Source organism: Podarcis erhardii (genome assembly GCF_964252035.2).
Source record: "Podarcis erhardii genome assembly, chromosome: 6".
Taxonomy (NCBI): Eukaryota; Metazoa; Chordata; class Lepidosauria; order Squamata; family Lacertidae; genus Podarcis; species Podarcis erhardii.
In genome coordinates, this window is record NC_138510.1 from 5,631,637 (window position 1) to 5,652,992 (window position 21,356).

A 21,356-nucleotide genomic window follows, 5' to 3' on the forward strand; every position below is an offset into this window, starting at 1 on the left:
AATGGAGAACATTATACCTTGCAGGTGGGAAAAGATTAACAATGGAATCCTTGGAGGGAAGTCCAAGGAAGTTCAGGGAATCCTACATTTCTATGATTTTGATTATGATTTATATACGAGTGTAAATCAAGCATCCCCAGCCTTTGGCCCTCCAGATGTTTTGGACTACAGTTCCCATCATCCCTGACCACTGGTCCTCATAGCTAGGGATAATGGGAGTTGTAGGCCAAAACATCTGGAGGGCCAAAGGCTGGGATGTCTGGTGTAAATAGTTAAATGTAGAACTAAATTAAAAAATTATAATAATAAAAAATGTCACCCTCCTGTCACTGAGCACATAATAAATAATAATAATAATAATAATAATAATAATAATAATAATAATACTGTCAATGTACAACCTGTGTACAATGAGGTCCAGTGCCAAGGGTCTTCTGGTGGTTTCCTCGCTGTGAGAAGCCAAATTACAGGGAATCAGGCAGAGGGCCTTCTCGGTAGTGGCGCCCTCCCTGTGGAACACCCTCCCACCAGACGTCAAAGAGAACAACAACTACCAGACTTTTAGAAGACATCTGAAGTCAGCCCTGTTTAGGGAAGCTGTTAATGTTTAATAGGTTCTTGTATTTTAGTGTTCTGTTGGAAGCTGCCCAGAGTGGCTGGGGTATAAATAAATTATTATTATTATTATTATTATTATTATTATTATTATTATTATTAATTAACCAAGCCTCCCTCCACCCCCAAACATTCAATCTCTTTGCACTCTGTGTGCTTGTCACACAACACGCCAACCCTGAAAGTCAGTTGCACTATATTATTTTCCGTTCAGCAGCCTAACAGCCCACGGATAGAAACTGTTTTTTAGCCTGTTGGTACGACTGATTACGCACAGTCCCAACCACACAGTAACCCTCTCTGACGCACCTGGATCCCATAAGAGACCACGCATATCCTCCTGAAGTCCCGCTCTCCCCATTGATCCGGCCACCTCTGGGCCATCTCCTCCACCTTCTCCACCACCTGCCCGATCTCTGAGGCGTTGCGCCAGGAGCTGCTGGCGGCATCCCACTCGGCGGAACCGGCGACATGGCAGAACATGAGCGGGTGGAACTCGGGGTGCGGAGGGATGTTCCCCATGGCGCGGATGGCGTCCCCTTTCCCAACGTAGAAGTGCCTGGAGACGAAGTCAATGATGCTCGCCGCGGAGCGGTAGTTCTCGTTGAAGATGATCCTGCTCTTCAAGGCCACCTCGTGCTTCTCCTTCTGGTAGTATTGGAAGAGGCGGTTCAGCAGTGTGTGGTCAGCCGACTGCTCCCCGACCTGCAGGCAGAACAGCTTGGGGGTCGTCTGCATGTGGTCCCCCGCGAGGATGATGCGGGTCTCGAAGGTGGCCAGGGAGAGGGGGACCAGGGCCTCGCACTCCAGCATCTGGGCAGCTTCGTCGATCAGGATGTGGCTGAAATAGCCAGGGGTCAGCCCAAGCTCCTGGGACTGCATGGCGGTGGTGATGAGGATTCTGTGCCGACCCAGTTCTTCCTTTGTGGGGAGGCGGAAGGAGTCTCGGTTCTGGGAGAAGCAGCAGTAGAGCTTCACGGTGGGGTCTATCATATTGATATTACGTTTGATGTACACGGCCCTTAACGGGACGGCCTCGGGGTGCCCGGATGTCACGTAATCGTGGAAATACTCGCGGATGTATATATCGGCGGCACTGGGAAAATAAGATGGGTTTACTGCAACCATTTAAAAACACAGAGCTTGTAACAAATCAGACCGTTGGTCCATGCAGCTCCATGCTGTCTACACGGACTGGCAGCAGCACTGCAGGATTTTGATCAGGAGTAACTCCTCACGGAGATGCCAGCAGGGACTGAGCCTTTTGCTTCCAAGGCAGACACTCTCCATGTGACAGCCCTTTAGGTAAAGGTAAAGGGACCCCTGACCATTAGGTCCAGTCATGGCTGACTCTGGGGTTGCGGCGCTCATCTCGCTTTACAGGCCGAGGGAGCCGGCGTACAGCTTCTGGGTCATGTGACCAGCATGACTAAGCCGGTTCTGGTGAACCAGAGCAGCGCACGGAAACGCCGTTTACCCTTCCGCCGGAGCGGTACCTATTTATCTACTTGCACTTTGACGTGCTTTTGAACTGCTAGGTTGGCAGGAGCTGGGACCGAGCAACGGGAGCTCACCCCGTTGCAGGGATTCGAACCAAAGTGCTTCTGCCAGGGGCGAGAGTAAAAAAACATGTTTACAAAGCAACACCACACTGTATGAAAGTTGTGTATAAAAACTACTTAACGGTACGCAAAAAAGCAAGTGAAAATGTCAGTTTTGTGAAACATTAGTGCGGCATTTTGGTGGGAGTGTAAAAGTTGTACACATTTTCAAACGCACAAAAATCCCTTCCGAGCTGTGTAGTGGCCCTACTGAAACGGCAGCTGACTGCGGAACACCAGGCCAACATTAAAACTGCCATTTTATTTATTTTCAATTGATTTTCATTTCCTCAAACTACAGAAATGATTGGGTCTTCTGGTTGTTCTCTGCAAATTATTGATAAGTGAACTGCTTGGTAAAAACTTTTATCGTTTCCCTGATTCTGGGCTGCCACCAGGGGAGGGATTTGATTCCCTGAATTCTCCTGTGGTTTCCACCCCCTGGTATTCAGAAGCAGAGCCCTCTCCTCTCCAAGGACCCAACTCACCTGTTGGTGTGGGTGCAAATCAGGACACGGGTCTTTGGCTGTTTGATGATCTCCAAGGTGGCCATGGCCAAGGTGTAGGTCTTCCCAGTCCCAAACGGCCCGTAGATCAAGAGAGGCGGCACCTGCCGGACTCCAGCCGCCTGCCCAACGATGAAGGAGATGGCTTGACTCTGTTTCTTGTTGGCCCTCTGCAGGACAACCTGACCGAGGGGTCTTGGGATGGAGCAGGCCGCAACATCGGGGAAGACAAGCTTCTCATCCTTCAGCTGGTCCACGGCCCAGTGCCACTGCCGGAACTGGAGCTGTTCGATCTGGAACTGGACCTCCACCTTGAGGGACATGTCCGCATGGAGACCCAGCTCGACGCAGCAGCGCTTGGGCAGCAGAAGCCAGATGCTCTTCTCGGCCTTCGTCTCGACGGAGACCTCAAAGACGCGGTTGTTGGCCGGAGGGTCCGGGGCCAGGAAGGCAGTTCTGGCCAAGCGGTAGAGGAGGTAGCCTTCGTCAGAGTCCGGGGTCAGGGAGTAAGGGGTGGGGAGGTGGGCAAATAGCTCCCCTGGGGGTGCACACTTCATCCCCGTGAAAAGGGTCTCCATCATCTGCTGAATGGAGATGGTCACTTGGAAGTTGAGCCTGTACATCAGAACAAGAGGGGGGATCAAAGAGTAGGGAAAGAGGTTGGGAAGAAGGGGAGGAAAGAGGCATGAATTTAAAATCTTGAATGATCAAAGCTAAATGCATGCTAAATAGTAATAATAATAAACAGGTAGACTGCGATCGACAGGTTGATCCCTGGTTGTCAGAAGTCGATCACAGGCTCCTTTTTGTCCACGGGTAAAACGGGACACGGGTGGCGCTGTGGGTTAAACCACAGAGCCTAGGACTTGCCGATCAGAAGGTCGGCGGTTCAAATCCCCGCGATGGGGTGAGCTCCCGTTGCTCGGTCCCTGCTCCTGCCAACCCGCCGCAAAAAAATGGGTAGATCACTCCCACTTTTTTATTCTGTGAGTAGATCACAGTCTCTTGGGAGTTGGACATCCCTATATTACATTATCTCCTAGAGACAACAACCCTGTATTATTACGCCCATAATGCAGAAGGGAAAGCTGAGGCTAAAAAAGCAAGCCGCACGCCTCAGGCCACCTTGGCCTCACTCACTTGGCGATCAGCGCCTCCTGCGCCTCTTCCTCCCTGTAAAGGAAGTTGTGCATCTGCTCGCGGTAGTTCAGGCGGGCGATGGGCTTGCCCTGGGCGCCACGCTGGAAGTCCAGGGAGAGCGACGGGGCCTTGTACTTGGCCAGCAGCTCCAGCTCCTGCCCGGTGCGCTCCACGCTGGGCACCACCACCCGGTTGCCGCTGTGCCACCGCTCAAAGTCCACGAAGCGGCTGCTCTGCCCCGCGGATGACGGGTCCACTTGCCAGGGGGCCTCCTTCTGCCCCACCCGGGCCTGTAGCTTCCGGAGCAGGACCGGGCGCGCGCCAAAGTCGAACACCAGCCACTGCTCGTAGACGCCGAAGGTCTGGCACTCCAGGCACACCTCCACCTCCGTCGCTGGCGGAGACGCCCGTACGGCCTTGAATCTTTCTCCCGAGGCGTACGTGAGACCTCGCTTGAGCCCGCTCCCTGCCAGGTAGAAGGCAGCGCCAGGAACACGTTTCAGCAGGGCCACATGCACCAGCGGCTTCTGAAATTGGAAGACGGCCATGTTATCTCACGTCACATTATTATTATTATTATTATTATTATTATTTCTTATTTATACCCCGCGCATATGGCCGGGCCTCCCCAGCCACTCTGGGCGGCTTCCAACCAAATATTAAAATACAGTAATGCATCAAACATTAAAAGCTTCCCTAAACAGGGCTGCCTTCATATGTCTTCTAAAAGTCAGATAGTTGTTTATTTCCTTGACATCTGATGGGAGGGCGTTCCACAGGGCGGGTGCCACCACCGAGAAGGCCCTCTGCCTGGTTCCCTGTAACTTGGCTTTTCGTAGTGAGGGAACCACCAGAAGGCCCTCGGCGCTGGACCTCAGTGTCCAGGCTGGACCTCAGTGTCCAGGCTGGACAATGGGGGTGGAGACGCTCCTTCAGGTATACTGGACTGAGGCTGTTTAGGGCTTTAAAGGTCAGCACCAAAACTTTGAATTGTGCTCGGAAATGTACTGGGAGCCAGTGTAGGTCTTTCAAGACGGTGTTATGCGGTCTCGGTGGCCTCTCCCAGTCACCAGTCTAGCTGCCACATTCTGGATTAGTTGTAGTTTCTGGGTCACCTTCAAAGGTAGCCCCACGTAGAGCGCATTGCAGTAGTCCAAGCGGGAGATAACCAGAACATGCACCACTGTATGCCTGTAAGACAGAGCTATTCCGCCTGGCCTTTAATTTGAATTCAGCCTGATCTTTTATTTCCTTTCTCTTCCCTTCCCCTTTTTATGAAGATCACTCTCTCTGAGACCCCACAGCTAATTCTCCCCTGGCCTCCTCGCTGGCCCAAGTAGGACCAATTCAGCCAGCTAGCCCCTTGGGATTATCTAACGCTTATTTCCCCTAAATTGATTTCCGAATTTTGAATTTTATTGTTATTCATGTTTTTACATTGTATTTCATGCTGCTTTTACAATTAAGTGTTTTACATTTGTTGTTAGCCTCCCTGCGCCTGGTATTTGAACCGGGAAGGGCGCAGTATAAATAAATAAAAATTATTATTATTATTATTATTATTATTATTATTATCACTCTGGCACTGACTCCCACCTGCAGAATGGGGTGGTTTAATCCAGCCCTATCTTCCTAAAGTAAGGATACGAGACTCCCTCCTTCAACATCTCTAGGATTTATTTTGCCTTCTCAAGCTTACCTTGGAATGAACAGTGAAAACCCATCGATAGCGCATCTTCTTGTCCTCCGACTGCACGCGCAGAGGTTGCGGACAGGTGACCTTAACGCCGTCAACATCCTCAGAAATCTGGTGAGAGAGGTAACCAGATGAGCCAAGCGGCCAGTAGCCAACGACCTGGCCAGGGGAGATGGGAGCCTTCCCCCTTTTGTCAGCATTCAGAAAGAAGGTCCCTCTGGGACTACTTATAGAAATTTATTAAAACAAGAGGGAGGAGAGCATGAATTAAAAGAATTTAAGGAATTATCAGGGAAATAAACAACACGGTTACAATATCATCATTTGAATGAGGTATTTAAGAAAGATAGGATATGAGGGTTTGGGGAACCAATATCTCAACTGGAGAGAGAACTGTTGGAATGTAATGTAAAAGTGCTGTCTAAAATGTATAAAATATTACTGGAATGGGAGACAAAGGATGAGCAAGTAAAATCCTCAGTGATACATTGGGCAAAAGATATTGGTCACAATATAGACATGGAGGCATGGGAGCGATTGTGGATTACGGATATAAAATTTACAGCATGTTATCGTCTAAGAGACAATGATATGAAAATAATATATCGTTGGTATCTAACACCGAGTAAACTGGCAAAAAATGTATAAATCTAAATCAAATAAGTGTTGGAAATTCAAAGAGAAAGGAGGTTCTTTTTATCATATGTGGTGGTCTTGTAGTAAGGTTAAAGCTTACTGGGAAATGAATTAAAAGGATGTTTAAAATAACCTTTGCAAAAAAACAAACAAACCCAGAAGCTTTTCTTTTGGAAATTATAGGGACGGAACTACCTAAATTGGACTTGCTCAAAAATGGAAAAGCAGAAGTCCCAGCAAAGGAGGAATGGATACCAAAACTTATGGAATATGCAGAAATGGTGAAACTTACGATTAAGACTTCGTTGTGGCTTTCCTGGTACTCAGCAAGAAGCCGGTCCTGATACGAAAGGAGGCCATACTGCTTGGCGGTCCGCTTGTTCTTCTCAGAGACCTTTGCCCGCTGAATCCATTCTTCCAGCTCCTGGGCAGAATGGGCGTAGATGCAGTCTTCCCCATATTCACAGACATCAACTCTGCAGGAAGACACCAACCCAGAGTTGACTTATATGGGATAAAAGAATCAAGACAGGTGCTTTTGGCACAGCCATGCCCTTCAATTTGTATAGCCACACCCAGGGGCACCGAAAAATCATAGGTGGAATGGGAACTAATCTGCAAACTGTTCTGGGTAATCTGAGTTAAATCCATCATTCAGTCCGGACGCTGAGGTCCAGCTCTGAGGGCCTTCTGGTAGTTCCCTCCCTGCGAGAAGTGAGGTTACAGGGAACCAGGCAGAGGGCCTTCTCAGTGGTGGCACCCTCCCTGTGGAACTCCCTCCCATCAGATGTCAAGGAAATAAACAACTATCTGACCTTTAGAAGACATCTGAAGGCAGCCCTACTTAGGGAAGTTTTTAAAGTTTGAAGTTTTATTCTGTTTTTAGTGTTCTGTTGGGAGGCGCCCAGAGTGGCTGGGGAAACCCAGCCAGATGGGTGGGTTATAAATAATAAATTTATTGTTATTGTTATTGTTATTTTTCTGGCCAATGGGACTTCAGCAGGCTTCACTCACACACTCTGAAGCCTATCTTCGTAAGGCTTAGAGACTTGCATTTAAAAAGGGGAAGGGGAGAGATCCAGAGAGTGGGAAAAGGGAAGCTGAGAATCTCAAGGGTAGGATTCTGCATCCAGACCCTGCTTTAGCTTTGCAAATGTGCTAGCAGTTTTATTGCTGCGCCACTAGGAGGGGAGCAAAGTCTGCACATTTTGTACTTTGGCATGTTTCTGCCAGATGGGAGCATAGATACTGTTTGGGGGGCAGATTAAGAGCCCAGTTCCATGAGAATGCACTTAGCTTTCCTTACAGCTGCCCACTGCATGAGAGCCCAGGAAGGAAGCAGGTGAAGTAATATGTTACGTCACCAAGATACAAGGCCACCATGTTCTGTCGTGTTCTGTTGGGAGATGCCCAGGGTGGCTGGGCGTAGTATAAATAAATTATTATTAGTAGTAGTAGTAGTAGTAGTAGTATTTACACTCTGGCTTTTTCCCTGACAGAGCATCAAGGTGGTTTACAGTTAAAATAATTACCGCTAAAAACAAAAAACCCATCATTAATAAACAATTAAATATGTATGCATGCTGAGATCCCTGCATTACAGGGGCTTGGACTATATAAGGACCCTTGGGGTCCTCTCCAACTCAACAATTCTATGGTTCTACGCATGTCATACATATAACTGCAATAACGCCAGTCATTTTATTAAAAGCAGTCAGACCCCCCCAAGCTGCTTAGAACAAGAAAGTCATCACCTGCCATCGGAAGGACAAGGAGGGAGCCAGTCTGGTTTCTCAGGGTGGGAGGAGTTCCAAAGTTTGGGAGCAGCCACCGAGAAGGCCCTGTCCTCCATCTCCACCAAACATGCCTTATTGCAGTAATCTAATTGGGGTGTAACTTTTAACCGCGCAAATGCACTCCTGGCCGCCAGAGAGACCCGGGCCCAGGAAAGAATAACTGCAGCGCTTACCTTTTGCAAAGGGCAAAAGCCGTCAGGCCGTAGGGAGGGGCGCGGTGAGCCCACTCAGTCACGGGGTCCGTGGCAATCAGCTGGGTGTGCTCCACAGAGGAGCAGTGGTTCTCAAAGGACTCCTGGGAGCTGCAGGTCACCAGGCAGACCCTGCAGTAGAACTGCACGCTGGGTTGCAAGACCTCCTCGCCCGGCTTGCTCTCCACCCCTGGCACATGGAGGAGATCTCTGCGCACCAAGCCTCGGTTCGCCTCCGCCTCCCAGATGGCCTGCTCCACGTCGCTGTGGGAATAGTTGCACCGGTGAACAGTGTGGCGGCAAGGTTTGCCGGCGGAGACGTATCTGCAGTAGCTGAACTTCTTCAAGCCTCCTGGGCAGGGGCGGACCTCCGTGTACTGCTCCTTCTTCTTGCCATCAGAGATCACGTGGACCAAAAGGGTTCCCCAGTGCCCCTGGCAAGCTGGCGCCGAGTCCTTAACAGAGATCCTCTGTGGGGTCTGGTAAAAGCAGACCCTGCAGATCTCCTGGAAACGGCCCCCGAACTCGCTCCGGATTTCCTCTGAGATGCTGAGAGCCGGAGGTCTGGAAAGGCCGTTGGCAGAGCTGCCGACCTGTGCCTGCTGCACCAGCCTCTTCAGGGCCCGCCTTTCCATGTTGTTGGCACGCTCAAAGGTCCACACTAACACCTCCTCCCAGCTCCAAGCAAAGGTGCAGCGGTTGCGGTGCTTCGTGCAACCCAAGCCGGCGATGTAATACCGGCAGACGTCGTAGTGCGTGGGGTTTGGGAAGCTGGGCCGCCTGTCTACCTTTCGCCACAGCTTCCCCCGTTTGCCTCTGCGCCTGCCCAGGAGAATCTCCATCATGCAGCGGTGCGCCACCTCCTTCAACCTGTAGGTGCTCTCGTTCTCCTGCTGGGCACATTTTGAGCAGGCCAGGTGCAAGGTCAGTTGCTGCTGGAGACCGTCCAGCGGTGTCGCCACCGCCCCATTCAACAGGGGCATCTTTTGAAAAGGTCCTATGAGCTCAGTCAGCAGAGAACAATCAGTGCCGTGAGATATCGATCCAAGGCAGCTACAGATGCCCAGCGAAGGGTAGCTCCCGTCGCAGCTCTCAAAACTCCTAAGAATTAACAACAAGAAGAGAATAAGGAATCTGCCTTGCAAGTCAGCCCTTCTTTTTAATAAGCAATTAGTGTTTTATTCAGAACTGTTTTTAAAAGCCCACACTTTTAAGAAGTCCTAAACAGACTCAGGGATAGAGCGTCTCCACCCCCATCGTTCAGCCCGGACACTGAGGTCCAGCTCTGAGGGCCTTTTGGCAATTCTCTCACTGGGGAAGTGAAGCTACAGGGAACCAGGCAGAGGGCCTTCTCAGTGGTGGCACCTGCCCTGAGTAATGCCCTCCTGTCAGATGTCAAGGAAATAAACAGTCAGATGGGTGGGGTATAAGTATGTTGTTGTTGTTCATAGAATCATAGAACGGTAGAGTTGGAAGGAACCCTGGGGGACCGCCTCTCCTGGTCTGCCCCGCAGAGGACCTTAAGGTCCATGAATAACCATAGTTTAGAGGTCCCGGGCCCTAAGGAAGTCAGACTATCCTCCAGCAGGGCCAGGGCCTTCTCAGTGATGGCTCCGACCTGGTGGAATGCTCTCTCCCATCAGACTAGGGCCCTTCAGGATTTAACCTCCTTCCGTTGGGCCTGTAAGACAGAGCTATTCCGCCTGGCCTTTAATTTGAATTCAGCCTGATCTTTTATTTCCTTTCTCTTCCCTCCCCCTCCCCTTTTTATGAAGATCACTCTCTCTGAGACCCCACAGCTAATTCTCCCCTGGCCTCCTCGCGGGCCCAAGTAGGACTAATTCAGCCAGCTAGCCCTGGGGATTACCTAATGCTTATTAGAGGGATTTCCCCTAAATTGATTTCTGAACTTTGAATTTTATTGTTATTCATGTTTTTATACTGCTTTTACAATTAAGCGTTTAATTTGTTCTTAGCCGCCCCAAGCCTGGTTTTTGAACCGGGAAGGGCAAGGTATAAATAAAAAAATATTATTATTATCCAGTCCTACCCCCTGCAATGCAGGAATCTCAACAAAAGCATCCAGGACAGATCCACCCTCTGCTTAAAAGCTTCCAAGGAGACTCCACCACCTCTCAAGGAAGTCCATTCCACTGTCAAACAGCTCTTACTGTCAAAAAGTTCTTCCCGACCTTCAGTCAGAATCTCTTTTGTTGTGACTTGAAGCCATCGGTTCGAGTCCTCCGGAGGAGGAGAACAGAAGGCCAGACAAGATGGGCTATCTTTGGCCTAATCCAGAAGTCAGGCCCTTATGCCCTTATTTGTTCTCCTTCTGTTTTGCAAGCAACTTGAATTTCCCTAGATAGCAAAGCAGGGTAGCAGTTCTTTGAAATATAGTGGACGCTCGGGTTGCGAACATGATCCGTGTGGGATGCACATTCGCAACCCACATCTGCACACGCTGCGATTCGGTGCTTCTGCGCATGCACAAAGCACAATTTAGTGTTTCTGCTCATGCGCAACCGCCGAAACCCAGAAGTAACCCGTTCCAGTACTTCCAGGTTTCAGTGGTCCGTAACCCAAAAAAACGCAACCTGAAGCAGCTGTAACCTGAGGTATGACTGTATTTTAATGGATGTACTGAGACTGGCCAGCAGTGGATTGGAGGGGTAGAATTTAACAAACCTTGTTTATGGACTACAAATTCTTCCAGAGGCACCTTTAAGGGGTAGGCAGCACACAATACGACCCAGTACCTTCTCTCTCTCTCTCTCTCTCTCTCTCTCTCTCTCATCTTGCCAAGTACAATATCGGGATCACTGCTGTGACCGAAAATCCTCTCCTAAACCTTCCTTGCCCCCAAACCTGGCTGACTTCCATGGGCTTCTCAGAACCCTGCTCCACCAGACACTGGTTTCTCTGCCAACTGCGTTGCACCAGCTCATCAGAGCCATGTCCTGCTTCCAGCAAAACAGGAACCAGCTCTCTTCCTCCCTATACATCGCCCTAAGCTAGCAATGTTGATTTGCTCCATTGTGCTAACAGACTAGTGTTAGTTAGCTCAGATATAGAAACCGGGTGCCAAATGGCTCCTTAAACCAAGGTTACAGTCGCCAAAACGGAATGTCTAGTGGCCATTTTGGGGCACGGTGGCTCTAAAAGTCTTATTTTTCAAAGGATGGACTGGCTGTGAATGATTATCAGTTAAACATCTGGCTAGTTCAGGTGACAACCGTGAGCCATCTTAAGAACTTTGAGAACTCAAAGAAGAAAGGGCATTTGATCCAGGGATAGTCTACATGCATATCGGCCTATTCCGACCTCTTTTCCTTAATGGTGCCTGTTCCTGCTCAGGTTGAACAGAAAAGACATTTTGGTACCTGAAATTCAACAGGATGGGGTCTTGGTGTATGAAACCAGTCCAGATCTAATGATCCCCAGATGGTGGAGATGTCAGGCCCAATCCTGGCACCAGGCATCTTCACTTGGTGGCAAGTGCTTGATGGCTAGATGCAAAATGGGCCTGGCGCCCGGCTAATTTCGAATACTGCAACGGAGATATTTGCGCTGGAGGGGCCAAGGACTTCATTTGGACTTTCTGCGTGCCAAACACATGGTTCTGCCCTCTCCAGATGTTACAGACTACAGCTCTCATGAGCCTCAACCAGCACAGCTAAATAAACTTTCCACTTCTCCTCCAGCAAACCATGGGATGTAAGGCAAGAACAAGCCATGATCCCCAATTCAGATACAACGCTAAGCTCTGTCAGGGAAAGAAAAATGTCACTTAGAGAAATATCTGAGATATTTTCCTTGAAGGTTGGATATGTTTTCTTTGATGTTTCGAACCGCTTTGAGGTTTTCTCTTTAAAATCTAAAGCAGTATAGAAACAACAACAACAAACAACAACTTATGGGGGGAACGGCACCTAAAAACTCTTGTTGTAGCGACCGTAACTTGGCTTAAGGTGCCATTTGGCAATTCGCTTATACAGTGGACGTTCGGGTTGCGAACGTAATCTGTGCGGGATGCACGTGGATTGCAATTCGGCGCTTCTATGCATGCGCAACCACCAAAACCCAGAAGTAACCCGTTCCCGTACTTCTGGGTTTCGGCGGTCCGTAACCTGAAAAAACACAACCTGAACCTGAGGTCGGACTGTGCAGTAATACCTCCAGAACGTCCGCCTTGTCTAGCGTCCATTCCGGCAAACGTCCGTGGCAAACCCAGAAGTACCGGAACAGGTTATTTCAGGGTTTGCTGCTTACGCATGCGCAGAAGTGAGAACCGTTCCACGTGCGGAGACGGCGCTTTGCTCTACGTCTGTTTCGGCTAGTGGCCAGGGCTCCGGAACGGATCCCGGTCGCAAAACAAGGTACGACTATATACCCGAGTTTCTAACACTGTTTGCACTCAAAGTAACTAGAATAGGACTAACATCGTACGCAGCCCTGAGAGTGGCTGGCATTCCCCTTGGCCCAGCCCCGGGGAGAAGGATGGCTGGTTGGGGAGAAGGAGGAACAAAGTCGAGGAGACCAAGCAGCGTAGGTGTCAGTCCTGCATCAACAGATGTGAGCCTGAAGCAATGACTATCCGTCGAGTCATTCTCAAAACCGAAAGGGAAATGTCTCCAGCAAACAAAACAAAACAATTTAAACAAATAGGGAGTCCCAAGAGAAGCCCTCGAAAGTTAAAATGCAAGATCTGTGAGTCACTGGCAGCTTGACCCAGAAACTGGGTGGGGCAAGACCACAACATCATTTGTTTGCAGAGATAGGGTGCCGATGCGAGATGAGATTTGCTCTGCAGCTGGGCAAACAGTCACTCCCAGCATCGCTCTGACAAATGCAAAGCACTCTTTTGAGGGCCTCTGAGAACTGCACAAAAAACTAAAAACAAAGGTGGACATCCGCATCTGCTTGGCACTGGGGCACCCCCAATGCAAAGGAAACACACACACACCCTGCTAGAACCACAAAACCATGGATTGCCAACGTGGCACTCGTGGCTGCTCATGTGCTTTCACAGGCAGTGCTAGAAACTCAGATAAAAGCTAATCACCAAATGGCACCTTATAATAATTGTTTTTCGGTTCATTTCTATACCGCTTTATGTTTTAAAGGGGGGTCTCAAAGTGGTTTGCAACACATTAAAACATCACATAAAACAATCCAGAATAACACAAATTCAAGGAAAATATTTCAGATCTTTCTCTAAGTGACATTTTGCTTTCCCCATGTTTATTTACCTACTCAGTTTATAGAGTTGCCCCTTATCAGGAGTACTCTAGCAGTGTGGTTAGGGTGTTGGACTAGGGCCTGGGCTGATCTGGGTTCAAATCCCCACTCATTTAGGAAGCTGACTGGGTGACCTTGGAGTCTGATGCAGCCCCTTAACCTATCACACAAAGTCGTTGCTGCTGTAGTACAAAACATCTCCAGGGCACCTGGTTGGGGGAAGGCAGGTTTAGTGCCTTGGTGGTTCTGGTCTGTATACTGGGCACAATACAGAAAGACCTAGCCTCTGCAACTCTGAAAATGTGGGCTTCTTTGTTTTTCATAGACTGAAGGGGCCTAATCGTGCACTCAAAGAGGGCAGCCAATGTAAACTGAATCCTGGTCGATAAGTACCGGGCAGTGACATTTCAACCCAAAATGTCACAGTTCACCAGGCAAGCTGCCCTTTTGGAAAGCAGCCTTTTACCAAGTCAACTGTGCCAGTTTAAACTAGTTTAAGGGACACCTCTTTCCCCGCCAAGTCCAAAGGAACCGCCAGCTTGCCCTTCGCCACTTTCAGAATACATTGCCCTTCGCCACTTTCAGAATACAGAATGCAGAGACTGTCATTTTTTTACAGAAAGGCTCGTTTTTGCTGGTATAATCTTAACATTTACAACCAGATGGTTTCGTTTTTGGAATAATAATTTTTCAGAGTAATTTTTACAATTATATCAAAAATTACTGATCTGGTTCTACTATTAGAAATACATAGACAGATAACGATCAAATTATTGTGAGGTTTATTAAGTTAACTGTTTATGTTTGGACAATGTTTCTGATGTACCTTATTGGAAGGAGAAAAAGAATCATTTCCTTAATAACAATTTATTTAACTAAAACAGTAATATTATAGCATATGTATCCATGTTTGTTAATGTTAAACGATTAAAAAAAAACCTCAAGACAGTTTTAGCTCACATGAAAAACTTAAAACAAATCCTTATTTCCCGATGAATAGCCATTCTAAGTCAAAATATGTAGACTCCTAATTATGGTGCTGGAGGAGACTCTTGAGAGTCCCATGGACTGCAAGAAGATCAAACGCATCCATTCTGAAGGAAATCAGCCCTGAGTGCTCACTGGAAGGACAGATCCTGAAGCTGAGGCTCCCAGACTTTGGCCACCTCACAAGAAGAGAAGACTCCCTGGAAAAGACCCTGATGCTGGGAAAGATGGAGGGCACAAGGAGAAGAGGACGACAGAGGACCAGATGGTTGGACAGTGTTCTCGAAGCTACAAACATGAGTCTGACCTAACTGCGGGAGGCAGTGGAAGACAGGAGTGCCTGGCGTGCTCTGGTCCAGGGGGTCACGAAGAGTCGGACACGACTAAACGACTAAACATCAACAACAAGGTAGCAGCTGGTACGCGGGTGGCACTGTGGTCTAAACCACAGAGCCTAGCACTTGCCGATCAGAAGGTTGGCAGTTTGAATCCCCGCAACGGGGTGAGCTCCCGTTGCTCAGTCCCTGCTCCTGCCAACCTAGCAGTTCAAAAGCACATCAGAGTGAAAGTAGATAAATAGGTACCACTCCGCTGGAAAGGTAAACGGCGTTTCTGTGCGCTGCTCTGGTTTGCCAGAAGCGGCTTAGTTATGCTGGCCACACGACCTGGAAGCTGTCTGCGGACAAATGCCGGCTTCCTCAGCCTACAGAGCGAGATGAGCGCCGCAACCCCAGAGTCGTTCACGAGTGGACCTAACCGTCAGGGGTACCTTTACCTTTAAGGTAGCAGCTGCAGAAAGAATCTCACCAGTTGCACTGTGCTATCTATGGACCCTTTTGCTACATTCACACCTTCCCCTGTGCCACTCAGATTCCACCTGGAGCACTGCTGCCCAAACACAAGCACTCCTCTCATCTCACAAGGTGATAAATACCACTTACCGTATTTTTCGCTCTATAAGACGCACCAGATGCATCTAGTTTTTGAAGGAGGTAAACAAGAAAAAAAATATTCTGAATCCCAGAAGTCAGAACAGCAAGAGGGATCGCTGCGCAGCGAAAGCAGCAATCCCTCTTGTTGTTCTGGCTTCTGGGATAGTTGCGCAGCCTACATTCGCTCTATAAGATGCACACGCATTTCCCCTTACTTTTTAGGAGGGGAAAAGTGAGTCTTATAGAGTAAAAAATACGGTAATTTTCACTTCCTGATTCTGACTGCTTTACCTGGGAGCAGCCAAAGATGCAAATCGTTTTTGTGTGATTGGGAGTGGGGAGGGGACAACCACTAATAAACACTCTTTTGTTTCCAAGGCAAACTTGGATAATAAACCACAGCAAACCTGCGGTAACATAGCAGGTGGCATTTGAGGACACTTAAGGAGGTGTCTTATGAACTGTATGCAAGATGTTGCCGAAATCCCAACTCCCATCAGTCCTAAAGCCATGCTGGCTGAGGCTGATGGGAACCGGAGTCCTTCAACATCTGGAAGGGCAAAGTTCCCCAGCGTTGCTTTACAACAAACCTGTAATGCCAGACAACATTTTTAACCTTATCTTGCAGAATGCGGGCGGATTGCTTAAGGTCACCTTCTGGGCTCACGGCACAAGCAAGATCTGAAACAGAGACTTCCCGATTCAGAGCTTACACACTTTTGCCGCTATTTCACATGAGGTTCCACCCCACCTTTGTCACAAGACCAAGGAGAAATATACGAAGCCACGCCTCTGCGCAGTGGTGCAATAACGGAGCCCGGGCAAAGACCCACAAACAGCCACAGCATGCAGGCTAGGAATCAAATGCTGTCTGGTTTGCAAATATTAACAGCTCCTGTTGCATCAGGGAGAGCACACCTGGAACTGAGCTGGCAGTCGCTGTGTTTCCAAAGAACACGGCCCTCCGAGTTGCCAGCACATGCCTCTCCCCCAGTTCCATCCCACCTCACTCACCCTCTCCCTTCAAAGCTGCTTTGAATGTTATCAGTCCTGGACCAGGACAGGGTTTGAGGACGGCTGTCACATAGTCTGAACAGATGCAGGGGAGCAGATCATAGAATCATAGAAGAGTTGGAAGAGACCACAAGGGCCACCGAGTCCAACCCCCTGCCAAGCAGGAAACACCATCAGAGCACTCCTGACATATGGTTGTCAAGCCTCTGCTTAAAGACCTCCAAAGAAGGAGACTCCACCACACTCCTTGGCAGCAAATTCCACTGTCGAACAGCTCTTACTGTCAGGAAGTTCTTCCTAATGTTTAGGTGGAATCTTTTTTCTTGTAGTTTGGAACCATTGCTCCGTGTCCGCTTCTCTGGAGCAGCAGAAAACAACCTTTCTCCCTCCTCTATGTGACATCCTTTTATATATTTGAACATGGCTATCATATCACCCCTTAACCTCCTCTTCTCCAGGCTAAACATGCCCAGCTCCCTTAGCCGTTCCTCATAAGGCATCATTTCCAGGCCTTTGACCATTTTGGTTGCCCTCCTCTGAGTGGCTTCTGTTTGTCAAGGCAAGAGGTGCCTGGAACCTGGACTAAATCATAGAATTGGACAGCTGGCAGGGACCCTGAGGGTCATCTAGTCCAACCCCCTGCAATTCAGGAATGTGCAGCTGTCCCTTACAGGGATTGAACCTTATCTGTCCACAAGCATCAGTCAGACACAAAGCTTTGTCTTCATCACTGATGATTCTATCCAGTGTTGGAAATTAGCCAGGCACCAGGCATGTTTTACGGCTGGCGCAGGTCCAACTGCAATCACGCGGAGATCCCTGGATGCCTGGTTGGCAACAGACATCTCCATCTGGCTGGCCCCTCCAGCTTTCTTAAGCAGCTAAACAGATGAAGAAGAAGAAGAAGAGGAGGAGTTTGGATTTGATATCCCACCTTTCACTCCCTTTAAGGAGTCTCAAAGCGGCTAACATTCTCCTTTTCCCTTCCTCTCCCACCCACAACAAACACTCTGTGAGGTGAGTGGGGCTGAGAGACTTCAGAGAAGTGTGACGAGCCCGGGGTCACCCAGCAGCTGAATGTGGAGGAGCGGAGACGCGAACCCGGTTCCCCAGATTACGAGACTACCGCTCTTAACCACTACACCACACTGGCTCCAATGAGCTTAATAATAATAATAATAATAATAATAATTTATTTATACCCCGCCCTTCCTGGTTCAAAAACCGGGCTCAGGGCGGCTAACAACATTGCATTCATATCCCACCTTTTTCTCCAAAGAATACAGTGGTACCTTGGATTAAGAACTTAATTCGTTCCGGAGGTCCGTTCTTAACCTGAAACTGTTCTTAACCTGAAGCACCACTTTAGCTAATGGGGCCTCCTGCTGCTGCCGCACCGCCACCACACGATTTCTGTTCTCATCCTGAAGCAAAGTTCTTAATCCAAGGTACTACTTCTGGGTTAGTGGAGTCTGTAACCTGAAGCGTCTGTAACCCAAGATACCACTGTACATGCTTCACCTCCCATCTTCAGTTAATCCCTACGACGACCCTGTGAGGTAGGTTAAGAAGCTGTGGCTGACACCAAGGTTACCCAGTGAGCTTCATGACTCAAGTGGGGAGCCATGCAATCTCCTGGGTCCTAGTCCAGTGCTCTAACCACTATACCACACTGTTTGCCTAGAGTAGTTTATCTTCAGAAATATTGTAAAATTAAGGAATGTTAGAAAGATGTTGGGAGGAAAAAAAATTATGTGGTTTTAGCAGAAAGGATATAAAGGATCAAGTAAAAATGAATTGGTGAAAGAGAGAAGGTAAAATCATAATATGTAAAGATAAATTATTAGGATAAAAACAAAGTTGGAAGGATTTGCTGGAATATTTAATTGAATTAGAATACAAAAATGGGAGGCGTGAGGAAGTCAAGGAAATAAGTGAATGTAAGTAAGTGAGTTAAAGGTTTGACTTGTTTTTTATTTCTTTTTTCTTTTTTCTGTTTTTTGATGATGTTTTTTTATATATGTATTGTTTTTTCTCTTTCTTCCTTGATTGTTTTCTTTTCTTTTTTTTCTGTAACCTTTAAAATCTTAATAAAAATTTATATATATATATATTATATATATATATATATATAAAAAAAGAGTAATTTGGCCATGGGGCAGCTCTATAAAATTAAGTAGGTAAATAAATACAGGGGGTGCAAAATGCCACTTTCAAGAAAGATCTGAAGTATTTTCCTGGAAGCTTGAATTTCTTTTATTCTAGATTGTTTTTATTTGACGCTTTGACGTGCTGTAAACTGCATTGAGATTTTATCTTTAAAATATGAAGCAGTATAGAAATGACATGAATAATAATAATAATAATACAGTGGTACCTTGGGTTACAGACGCTTCAGGTTACAGATGCTTCAGGTTACAGACTCCGCTAACCCAGAAGTAGTACCTCAGGTTAAGAACTTTACCTCAGGATGAGAACAGAAATCGTGCTCTGGCGGCATGGTGGCAGCAGGAGGCCCCATTAGCTAATTGGTGCTTCAGGTTAAGAACAGTTTCAGGTTACAAACGGACCTCCGGAACGAATTAAGTTCTTAACCCGAGGTGCCACTGTAACTCTACGATTCTATCTTAGTTTCTAACACTGCTTCCCTCCCCTATGGTCTCTGAATTCAAATCGTGGTCTAAGTGGCTTCTCTTTGCTACGATATGGATGGATTCCCAGCACTTCCTTCCTAACTTATCACCCTCTGGCACTCGCATTCGTGCTGCTGAGCACCGCTGGGCCCAAGAGTGGTGCGTAAATAATCAATAAGAAGTAGCTTATAATAAAATCTCTGCAACACTCTTCACTCTCCCCAGGGTGTCTCTCTGTCCAGCACACAGAGAACGGCTCCTTTAGCTCTGGAGAGCAGATAACAGAAATATTGGGTGTGGAAACACAACCGTATTTAGGGAGCCGGCTTTGAGCATGAAATATCAGGATACAATATCTTAGCTCCTGGTCATCTAGCGGAAGTAACTTAAGGAACAATGGGTGTTGTGCAGGAGGGGGAATAATAGGATCCTGAACCTTATCTTCTGGAGCTTTGAAACTTAATTGCGCACTGATAACTGGTAGGTGTGAACAAGCGCTCACTGTTTGGCACACCCCAAAGCAGAACTTATCAGCACAACCACAACTCTTCCCAAAGCCGCAGCTGGGCATCCCAAAAACAGAAGCTGCAATTTTGTACAGGTTCCCACGTTACACGATGTCAACATTCAGAGCCATGAGTGACACCTTTTGCTCCACTCGCCTTTGCCTCTGGCACTGCCTAACCCCTGGGATTTGCCCTTAGGGCTGAAATAGTTTCCCACATCCTGGTCTAGTGAGCCCCTCATTCTGGCATTCCCCACCCCCAGGCTAAATGCCCCCCTCTCCACACACTCAAAGGCCTGCACATGGAATGCAAACAGCCGAAAAAAATGAACACCCTACATCCTAGTAATGCAAGGCGGGAAAAAGCCCAGGGCTTCATTTTTCTGCAGAAGGTTTTCCCGTTCCTTAACTTCACCAGTCAGCGATACTGAGGATCGGATAATAATAATAATAATAATAATAATTTATTATTTGTACAACGCCCATCTGGCTGGGTTTCCCCAGCCACTCTGGGCGGCTTCCAACAAAGATGAAAAATACACTAAAATGTCACATATTAAAAACTTCCCTGAACAGGGCTGCCTTCAGATGTCTTCTGAATGTCAGGTAGTTGTTTCTCGCTTTGACATCTGATGGGAAGGCGTTCCACAGGGCGGGCGCCACTACAAAGAATGGCTTTGCAAACTGCAAATACAGCGTTGTGCAATCCTAGCAGTCTCCGGGTTATTAGCTTCACTTGGGGGAAGACAAAGTAAAATAAACATGCTGTCATTTTCTGATGCAACCGTCTGCGTTTGAACCGGGGGAAAGAGGAGCAAAATGGCAGGGAAGTCACTGCTGCGCGACTGCACCAGTGGAGCCATATATTCTACCTTAGATCAAAATCTATAAATTAGCTTTGTTGGGTTTCCATATTGCTATCTGTATCTCTCTCTCTCCCCCCCCCATGATTGGGGGGGGGGTTTCCTCCCCCCCCTTGCGTCCACAAGCAGAACCAGGACTAAGTTCATAGTGAAGGACTAAGTTCATAGCTTGCGTGTCTTGTTAGTTCTCATGCAATTTTTGTTTAACTGAAAAACCTCCGCTGCTGGTGGGGTTAGGTGGACAAAGGCACTCGATTCCTGCAATGCAGAGGGTTGGACTAGATGATTCTAAGGTATCCCTTCCAATTCTACAATTCCATGATTCCCCACTGAATCACTACTACTGCCAGCAGTTCAGCCTCCCTCCTGCTTCAACACATCTGCCTGCGCATTACACGCGAGTAATGCACAAACAGAAATTATTGTCTGGAGTGGGGGGGTACGTTTGCAATTAATTTCAGACGCTTCCACCTGCTTTGCAAACAGCTTTTGAGCTTTGTTTAAATACAAGCAGTATTAAAAAGAAACAACTTTCCGCATAGCGTTTAAAAATAGGATGAGCCCTTTTGTGATCACTGTCTAGCAACCACGTCAACCGGCAACGTCAAAAGTCTGAAAACTGAGAAATTCATTGCGGATTTCAGGAATCACAATTTTGTGAGAGGCAGTGTTGTGTAGTGGTTAGAGCAGCGCTTTCCAAACTTGGTTCTCCAGCTGGGGTTTTTTTTTTTTTTGGACTACAACACCCATCATCCCTGACCATTGGCCCTGGTAGATAGGGATGATGGGAGTTGTAGTCCCAAAACAGCTGGAGATCCCAATTTGGAAAGGGCTGGGTTAGAGTGCCAGGACTATAACCTGGGGGAACCAGGGTTCAAATCTGCACTCGGCCATGAAGCTGGCTGGGCAACCTTGAGCCTGTCACTCCCTCTCCACCTAACCTTCCTCACAGGGCTGTTGTGTGGATAAATGGGAAGAAGGAGAATTACGTAAGCCACTTTGT

The 21,356-nt window shown here is 47.9% G+C and overlaps 1 protein-coding gene across 1 annotated transcript in view; it reads right to left on the reverse strand.

Moving 5' to 3' along the window:
* HELZ2 (helicase with zinc finger 2) overlaps window positions 1-21,356 on the reverse strand; it is a gene marked incomplete at its 3' end in the record, with an annotated part of 44,075 nt that overhangs the window by 21,118 nt on the left and 1,601 nt on the right. The window contains exons 2-7 of the mRNA XM_081867425.1: window positions 8,164-9,282; window positions 6,487-6,670; window positions 5,562-5,669; window positions 3,863-4,389; window positions 2,705-3,337; window positions 925-1,711 (exon numbers count right to left, since the gene is read on the reverse strand). Coding sequence (XP_081723551.1) covers window positions 925-1,711; window positions 2,705-3,337; window positions 3,863-4,389; window positions 5,562-5,669; window positions 6,487-6,670; window positions 8,164-9,164 — 3,240 coding nt within the window. The 5' untranslated portion in view covers window positions 9,165-9,282. The remainder of the gene's footprint in view (window positions 1-924; window positions 1,712-2,704; window positions 3,338-3,862; window positions 4,390-5,561; window positions 5,670-6,486; window positions 6,671-8,163; window positions 9,283-21,356) is intronic.